Raw genomic sequence first — 9,146 nt, forward strand, 5'->3', positions numbered from 1 at the left:
GGGGGCTTGTAGCCTAGGGGAGGAGCTGGGTCTTTGTTGTCTGGTAGGCACCACCGCTTCCTTTGAGTATTTAATCCCTTCCTATATAAACAGCCCTGGTTACCCAGTAACATCCCACCTCACTCCCAGTGTCCTGGTAAATTTAACTGTCCCAACTTGACTACAGGGCTGGAAGCCCTGACCAGAAACTTCAGTTCCAGAACCACAAGGAATTTGGGAAGTCAGTTTCTATCACATGACAATAATGTTATACCTGCAAATTGCATTTGCACTTGCTGACCCTCCCCCAAACAAATAGGAGCTTCACAAATGGGAGGAAGAGAAAAGACAATGCTGTGTGTGGTTTTAAGGTGGAGAAACAATCTGGGAAGGGACCTGGACTTGCACAAGTTGCACAGGTAGGGCTGGATGGGATGGTCTAGCAACATTCTTTCAGAAGCCATCACTGAGTGTCCCCTAGATGATCATGGGGACACACCCAAGCAGAGGACCCACTTCAAGGGTCAGGGTAGCCCAGTGTAGCCTGTCCTGGGTCAGTTTGAGGCCAAGTACACAGGAGGGGTCAGTGCTCTTGCTCCAGGGCCAGCTGGGGCCTGAGTCATAGCAGGACCTTGAAGCCAGAAGTTTAAGGGCAAGTGGTGCCCACAGTTGTAAGACAATGACAGGTGGTGGCTGCCTCCCCACCAGTGCCTGTCCCCAGGGCAGGTCCTAAGACTGTGGGGGCTGAAATTAGGGCCTTGTGAGTACCTGGGGGAGCACAGGGCTGTTCTGGCCTCAGGAGCCTTTGGAGCTGGGACCACAAGCTACTTCGAAGCTTCCCATGGGACCCCACATCGGTATCCAGGGCCTGTTCTAGGTGCTGAGGCAGATTGTGAAAGCTAGAGCTGTCCACTCCAGCCCCTTCCGATAGGTCCCACTGAGGGCAATGGGTCCAGCCAGGGGTAGTACCTTCCTGAGGCCCTGAGGAGTCAGGGAGGCCTCTATTGGTCGGTACTCCTTACTCTACTGAAGGTTGGGGATCGGGGAGAGTGTAACTGGGACCAAGGAAGGTGGTGTGTGCACCCTTAGGAACTCTAGCTGAGGCCAGCAATGGCAATGGGGGTCCCCTGCAGTGATGTTAAGACACCCGGGGCTGAGGGGAAGATGAAATTGCTGACTCTACCAGAGTCTCCTTGTCTGAAGGTCTGGCTCACAGCCTGAACCGCACACAGCAGTGCCTGACTTCAGACAGATCCCCGCTGGGCTTCAGTTTCCTCACCTGTGATGGGTGGAGCTGGGCCTAACTCCTGGCTCCAAGGCTTCAAAAGCTGGGCCTGCCATTACCTCACCTGCCTGTCCGCCAAAACTTGGAGCCCACCCCAGGTACCCCGGCTTGTGCCTGAGAAGGGGGTTAGTTGGACATGGGGGCTGGACAGGGAAGGGTGCAGGGCCCAGGTCTCTTCTGCTGCAGGCGCCGCTGGCTCAGGAGTGGACGCGGCCGCTTTAAGGCGCGGTGACCCCACGGCATCCTCGGGCGGGGCGGGGACAGTGCCGGTGCCACCAGCGGAGGCGAATGCGAGGGAGATAGTGCGCGGCGTCCGGCCCCACCATGCTGACAGCGCTCGCCCCGCCAGCCTTGCCTGGGATCCCGAGACAGCTGCCCACGGCCCCCGCGCGGCGCCAGGACTCCTCCGGTTCGTCAGGCTCTTACTACACGGCTCCGGGTTCTCCGGAGCCCCCGGACGTTGGGCCGGACGCAGAAGGCCCAGCGAATTGGCCCTGGGTGGCCCCTGGGCGGGGGGCAGGTGCCCAGCCTCGCCTGTCCGTCAGCGCCCAGAATAGCCGCCAGCGGCACGGGCCCGGCTCGGATTTCTCGCGAGGCCCGGGCTCCGGCCCACGGCCACCCCAGCCCCAGCTGCGCACGCTGCCGTCGGGGGAGATGGAAGTCATCTTCGGCGTCGGGCCCTTGTTCGGCTGCTCCGGCGCAGAGGATCGCGAGGCACAACAGCTCACGGAGCCGGCCTTCATTAGCCCTTTGCCGCGGGGGCCAGCGTCTCCCACTCCTGTCCCACGTCAGTCCCAGGCCCCAGATGGTGGCTCCCGCTGGGCCACCTACCTAGAGCTGCGGCCCCGTGGGCCAAGTCCTGCAGCCCCAGCGCAGTTCGAGTGTGTGGAAGTGGCTCTGGAGGAGCGCGCTGCACCCGCCAGGCCCCGGACGGTGCCCAAGCGTCAGATCGAGCTGCGCCCCCGGCCCCAGAGTCCTCCGCGGGCGGCCGGCGCGCCGCGCCCCCGGCTGCTCCTGCGCACCGGCTCCCTGGACGAGTCGCTGGGCCGCCTGCAGGCCGCCGCGGGCTTCGTGCAGACAGCGCTGGCCAGAAAACTGAGCCCCGAGGCCCCGGCCGCGAGCAGCGCCACCTTCAGGCCCACGGGGCTGTCGGAACCTGCGACCCGGGAAACGTCCCGCAGCACCCGCGTGGTCCTGGAGAAGACTAAGTCTCGGCCACTTCGCGTACAAGATAATTCGGCCCCCGCCAAAGCCCCGAGGCCGTGGCCCAGCCTCCGCGAGCGCGCAATTCGGCGCGACAAGCCTGCGCCCGGAACGGAGCCGCTGGGTCCTGTTAGCTCCAGCATCTTCCTTCAGTCAGAGGAGAAGATCCAGGAGGCGCGGAAGACTCGGTTCCCGCAAGAGGCGCCGGATCGAACTGTCCAGAGGGCACGGAGTCCGCCTTTTGAGTGTAGGGTCCCCTCGGAGGTTCGGAGTAGGGCTTTGAGGCCAAGAAGCCCGTCCCCGCCGTGGCAGGCTCCAAACGGGGCTGTACGGGGTCCTCGCTGCCCGTCGCCCCAGAACTTGTCCCCGTGGGATCGGACTACTCGGAGGGTGAGTAGCCCATCGTTCCCTGAAGCCTCCTCCGCGTGGGAAAATCAGAATCTCGCCGTCGAGGAAACTGTCAGCAGGAGAAGCCCTTCCCCTCCGATCAGTTCCCAGTGGAATCAGTGTGTTGCTGGGGAAAGGAGCCCGTCCTTCGAAGCCCCTTCCCAGTGGGAGATTCCACATTCGGCAATCGGGGATGCGGTGGAGCCAGGTAGCAGCCCGTCCCCGCCGGCCTTCTTCCCGTGGGAGGCTCCAGATCGTCCTATTGGAACTTGGGGTGCATCTCCCCAAGAGACGTGGGACCCCATGGGGCCAGGCGCATCGATAGCATTTACTCAGGAAGCTCAGAATGGGTTAACTCAGGAGGAGTTGGTACCGCCTACACCGTCCCCACCAGGGACTCCAGAACCAGCAGAGATGCAGAGTCCATCCACGCGGGAGATTCCGGATCTTGCCTTTGGAGGGAGTCAGCCGTCCCCAGAGGTGGCAGCACCCGACAGCCACCTTGTGGGCACCCTGGACGCCGATAAGTGCCCGGAAGTCTTGGGTTCTGGAGAGGCGGCTTCAGGACGTCCGCGCGTGGCCATTCCGCGGCCTCGAGACGTGCGCAAGTTGGTGAAGACCACGTACGCGCCAGGCTTCCCGGCAGGAGCCCCAGGCTCAAGGCTGCCTGCGCCTCCTGCCGACCCCTGCGGGGAGGAGGGCAGCGAATCCAAGACGCAAGAGCCGCCGGCACTGGGGCCCCCGGTCCCGGCTCACTACACTTCCGTTTTCATCAAGGATTTTCTACCAGTCGTGCCGCACCCCTACGAGCCTCCAGAACCGTCCTTCGACACAGTCCCACAGGACGCCTCACAGCCCAACGGGGTCATGCGGCGGAGGGCAGAGAACAGCACGGCGAAGCCCTTCAAGCGCACAGAGATCCGCCTGCCTGGGGCCCTGGGCTTGCGTCGCCGGCCCGAGGTAACCTCGGGAGTGCGAGCGCGCGGCCCTGGAGGAAAGAACAGGGATGCAGAGGCCCAGCGCCTTGTCCCCGACGGCAAGGGTCGGACCAGCTCTCTAGGCGGCGCCCGCAGCTCATCCCAGCGATCCCCCGTAGGGCCAGCAGGGGTCCGATCGCCCCGCCCCAGCTCCCCTCAGGTGCACGCCAGCCCGAGCCCTGGGATAGCACCCAAACCGAAGACACCTCCTATGGCCCCCGAGCCCGCGGCTGCCGTCCAGGCGCCACTCCCGCGGGAGCCCCTGGCATCGGCGGGCAGGACGGCCCCCGCCCAGCCCCGCGCTGCCTCGGCGCCTCCCACAGACCGGTCCCCGCCAAGCCCCTCCCAGGGAGTGCGCAAGCCGCCCGGGGCCGCGCCCCGGGGGAAGGTCTTGGTGGACCCCGAGAGCGGCCGCTACTACTTCGTGGAGGCGCCGCGTCAGCCTCGGCTGCGGGTGCTCTTCGACCCCGAGAGTGGGCAGTACGTGGAGGTGCTGCTGCCGCCCTCGTCCCCTGGGCCGCCCCACCGCGTCTACACCCCTCTGGCCCTGGGCCTCGGCCTCTACCCGCCTGCATATGGGCCTATACCCAGCCTCTCCCTGCCACCGTCCCCAGGCCCGCAGGCTCTCGGCAACCCCCAGCTACCCTGGGTCTCTGAGGCAGGGCCCCTGGACGGGACCTACTACCTCCCAGTGAGCGGGACCCCCAGCCCTGCACCTCCTCTGCTCTTCTGTGCGCCGCCCTCCAGCTCAGTTCCCACCCAGCCCGGCAAGGGTTCCTTGTTCCCACTGTGAGGCCCCGGGCAGATCCCCATGGAGTTGGAGCCCTTGGATGGCCTGGGAGGTTCTGGCATCCAAGCCCCTACCCTCCTCTCTTTCCGCTGCCTCTGTCTTTAACCCATCCCAACCAGTCGTCGGACAGGAAGTGATCTTCAGAGAATGAATCTGAGCCCCGAGGCTGGCGGAGCTGGAGTCACCCAGGAAGTGGCTGCCTACTTCCTCTCCCAACGAAATTATGTATCCCTTTCCCAGGCATTCCCAGGGCATGGTGTGGTGTGGTGTGTGGGTGTGTGTATATGTGTATATGTGGGCAAGCAAATAGGGAAAGTGAGGCATCCCTGGGCTTGTCCCCAGGAGCCCATCAGAGGAGGTGCTGGGGCTGCCCTGTGGCAGCAGGAAGGGGAGCAGCAGGAGACAGGGCAGGGAACTGTCTGCCTTCCCTGATAGCAGGCCCAGGTGAGGTGAGGCTGGCCAATGCCCCTGGTGAGGTGGCAGGAAGGACTGGCTGTCAAGTCTGCTCTTAGGAAGAGGAGCTGAGCTTTGGCCCTGGAGGCTACTGGGGGGAAAGTGGCCAGTACAGCCCCAGGCCAGGCTGGCTCTGAGAAAGGGAGCTAAGGCAGGGGGACAGCAGGTGGAAGCAAAGCAAGGAATACAGGGAGGGCCTGGGTCAGGGGTGAGCCTGGAACTTGGGGTGGGAAGATGGGGAGCCTGGCCCTCAGAGCTGAGCTGACTCATTTTTGGGCCAGGGGTGGGGCTTCTGTCCCCAACCCCCTACATTGGGAGTAGGTGAAATGGTCATCAGGAAGGTCTGAGAAGAGGGAGGGTTGGGCTCTTGTACCACAGGAGTCTCTTGACCCCTCTCTGTGGTTAGAAGGTGGGCTAGGGCTGGCAGTAGAAGTGATACCCCTGGTGGAGTAGCCAGAGGGACTTGCAGTTCTTGGCAGATTCCACTCCCCAGTAACAGATGTGGCAACAAGGCCCAGAGAGGGGCTGGCCCTACAGACCAGTCACAGCAAGGGACAGGGCCCAGAGCCTGCACTTCAGTTGCCCTGAGATTCCAGGAGCCTCTGAGGGAGATGAGGGGGGTCTGCATGAAGTGGGAGGTAGTGTGCGTGGGGGTCTGTGTATAGTTCTGAACCAGAAATGGCTGGCCCTTGCCGGCCTGGTGTGTGATGTGATGAGTTTGCGAAGGACAGTTTCCATGAGAAGCAGTGGCAAGGATGGGGATGGATGCCTTCGTTGTTCTAGGCCTGTCAGGGGGCCCAGGTCCCTAGCAGTCCCTGCCCTCTGCCCTGGACTGGAAATTGATTAGGAGAGCTATGAGTCAGAACAACTGGCCATTTTCTGGCTGGAGACACCAGCTCTGATGGCATGGAGGCCCTGGGACCACCCCAGGTGCCTTTACCTCATCCTGGTGTGTAATAAATCACTGACCATGGAGCCATGATGGCTGAAATAACTGGTGTGAGGTGCCTGATTTCCTGCCATGGCCTCTCAACACCCTCCACAATGTCCTTCCGTGCCTGGGTATGGCCTGGGTGGAGGGGACCTCAGGGCTAGGGAAGGAGACCATGTGTGTCTTAGAAACACTGTAGCATCCCTGTCTCCCTGAATTTGCCTCCCAGGAGGCTGGCAGCCACACCTCATTCCTTCTGGTGTTGAGTGGCCAGGGCGCCTTGGGTCAATCAGGCTTGGGTTTCTCAGCATGGCCCCTCTAGCTATGTGGCCTTGGATTTGTCACCTCTCTCTGAGCCTTTGTGTCGGAAAAGGTAGAATAAACATGACAGTCTTATTTCTTAGAAAGGTCAATGAAAAAAGATGACGGCAGCCAACCAACTGTTCCCACAAGGTACTCAGCAGAGTGCCTATCACTTAGCCAGATCACAGGATGTGGGAGGTATGGGCCCCTATGTGTTCTTGCCCAGGCCTAGCCCCTTTCCTTGCCTCATTGCTCCCTATCTGTGAAATGGAGCTGAGATGGCTGGAGCCAGGGTCCAGCTAGAGGACATGCCCACGTGGCATCTTCAGGGCCCTGGAGGAAGGAGTGGGAGGAGGATGGGAGGGGTGAGGTGTCAGTTCCCCATTGGTCTAGGCCAGGTGTTCTGCGGCAGTCCCCACACCACACAAGCACATGCACATCTGCACCTCAGCCACATCCTACGCTTGCTGAACTGGCTCCTGGGGCCATGAGGCTGTCACTGCCACTGCTGCTGCTGCTGGGAGCCTGGGCCATCCCAGGGGGCCTAGGGGACAGGGCCCCACTCACAGCCACAGCCCCACAACTGGACGATGAGGAGATGTACTCAGCCCACATGCCCGCTCACCTGCGTTGTGATGCCTGCAGAGCTGTGGCTTACCAGGTGAGTCCTTCACTCACACCCCTTCTCAAGCCAGACCCCTCCATCCACCTCACATTCTACCACCAGCCTTTCATCCTCAATCCCTACCACTGGGCATCAAGCCACAGATGCAGTCTTTAATTATATTCCATGCCTCAGTTTACCCATCTGCCTGCCCAACAGAGAGCAGACAATCTGGGAGGCCTCCATCGTATCTTGAGACCCCAGGGAATCACTCACTTGTCCTTAGGCTTCTCCCTTTCCAGGCCCATCTTTGGTTCTGGACTCCCTCCCCAAACCTGACGGGGCGACTTTGGCTATGTGTACATGGTGCATGTGCACACGTGTGAGCACCTGCACGTGAGTATGCGTGTGTCTGGGTTCACACACACATCTGCTGAGCATGCCTGCGCACCAGTGTCTCTGTGAGGTGGGGGCCTGGGAGTACTTGTGCTGTTAGTTTTTCTTACCTTGTTCTTGTGGTTTAAAATGGCATATGCCGGCCGGGTGCAGTGGGTCGTGCCTATAATCCCAGCACTTTGGGAGGCTGAGCGGGGCCGATCGCCTGAGCTCAGGGGTTTGAGACCAGCCTGGCCAACATGGTGAAACCCTGTCTCTACCGAAAATACAAAAAATTAGCTGGGTGTGGTGGCGCCCCTGTAGTCCTAGCTACCTGGAGGCTGAGGGAGGAGAGTTGATTGAACCTGGGAGGCGGAGGCTGCAATGAGCTGAGATCACGTCCCTGCACTCCAGCCTGGGCGACGGAGGGTGTGAGACTCTAAATAAATAAAAAAAAAATAAAATGGCACGTGCCACTGGGCAGGTGTGCCCTGGAGGAGGGACCCCAGTGTCCAGGCCTCACCTACCACTTTAGCATTTCTTTCCCATCCCCCACTCCCATCCCAGGGAGCTTTGGGGGCTGGGGGAGGGGCCGTGCAGCAGCCTTACAGGTGCTTCCTGCTCAAACAGCTCTCTTGCCGCCTTATTCTCCCCAGAGACTCTGCTCCTATCCTCCCCACCTCCCCCTAACTGAGCAGCAGTCCTGAGGCCCTGCCTCCCAGTCCCTCCTTGTTCCAGATGTGGCAAAATCTGGCAAAAGCAGAGACCAAACTTCGTACCCCAAACTCTGGGGGGCGGCGGGAGCTGAGCGAGTCGGTCTACACGGATGTCCTGGACCAGAGCTGCTCCCGGAACTGGCAGGAGTGAGTTGAAAATCCTGCCCCCACCTCCCTCCTCCAAGGGCAGGCCTAGTGGGTGGAGATTCCCACTCACCTGCTCACACGACACACACTCCACTAGGACCCTGGTCCAAGGAATGAGCTGGCTGGGATGAAGTCTGGGCTCTGGAGCTGAGAGCAAGTGGGAGAGCAGATGGCCAGCAGACAAGGTCACCTTGTGACCTTGGGCCAAGGGCTTTCCCTCTCTGAATTCCGCAAACACCCAGCATGTCCAGCTTGGTGTGGAGAAGGGTCTCTCCCTGACTGGGCTCCTGCCAAAGCTGTACTCCTCTCCTCTCCACTGCCACCAGCTATGGAGTTCGAGAAGTGGACCAAGTGAAACGTCTCACAGGCCCAGGACTTAGTGAGGGGCCAGAGCCAAGCATCAGCGTGATGGTCACAGGAGGCCCCTGGCCTACCAGGTGATGCCCGGGGCTTGGGGATAGAATGAAGCTCCTGGAGCCTTGGTTTGCCCCACTGTGGGCTGGGCAGCATCTGAGGCTCCCACTGGGCTCCCCTAGGCTCTCCAGGACATGTTTGCACTACCTGGGGGAGTTTGGAGAAGACCAGATCTATGAAGCCCACCAACAAGGCCAAGGGGCTCTGGAGTCATTGCTGTGTGGGGGACCACAGGGGGCCTGCTCAGAGAAGGTGTCAGCCACAAGAGAAGAGCTCTAGTCCTGGACTCTACCCTCCTCTGAAAGAAGCTGGGGCTTGCTCTGAGGGTCTCCACTCCCATCTGCAGGCAGCCAGGAGGGCAGGAAGACCTTGCTCTGTGCTGCCATCCTGCCTCCTTCCTCCAGCCTCAGGGCCCTGGGGCCTGGGTGGGAGCCAAGGCCTTCTCCTCTGGACTCAAATAAAACCCAGTGACCTCACTTCTTTTCTTTGCAAAAGGTGCTTGGGGGGCTGGGAGTGCAGACATTGGTGTTTCTTCTGATGTCCCTTCTAAGGAAAAAAAAAAAACAAAACTCTCAAAATCAA

At 61.0% G+C, this 9,146-nt stretch overlaps 2 protein-coding genes across 2 annotated transcripts; both read left to right on the forward strand.

The window, feature by feature from the left end:
* The first annotated feature begins 1,576 nt into the window (after positions 1-1,576).
* PROB1 (proline rich basic protein 1) lies at positions 1,577-4,624 on the forward strand. Its single transcript, XM_008014627.3, has one exon. The coding sequence runs from the start codon at positions 1,589-1,591 to the stop codon at positions 4,622-4,624; it is 3,036 nt and encodes a 1,011-aa protein (XP_008012818.3). The 5' UTR covers positions 1,577-1,588.
* A 2,162-nt stretch (positions 4,625-6,786) lies between these two features.
* Positions 6,787-9,146, forward strand: MZB1 (marginal zone B and B1 cell specific protein). The gene is made up of 4 exons (XM_008014625.3): positions 6,787-6,969; positions 8,026-8,150; positions 8,477-8,587; positions 8,687-9,146. The coding sequence occupies exons 1-4, from the start codon at positions 6,796-6,798 to the stop codon at positions 8,841-8,843; spliced, it is 567 nt and encodes a 188-aa protein (XP_008012816.1). The 5' UTR covers positions 6,787-6,795; the 3' UTR covers positions 8,844-9,146.

This window comes from Chlorocebus sabaeus, chromosome 23, assembly GCF_047675955.1.
Source record: "Chlorocebus sabaeus isolate Y175 chromosome 23, mChlSab1.0.hap1, whole genome shotgun sequence".
NCBI classification, from domain to species: Eukaryota; Metazoa; Chordata; class Mammalia; order Primates; family Cercopithecidae; genus Chlorocebus; species Chlorocebus sabaeus.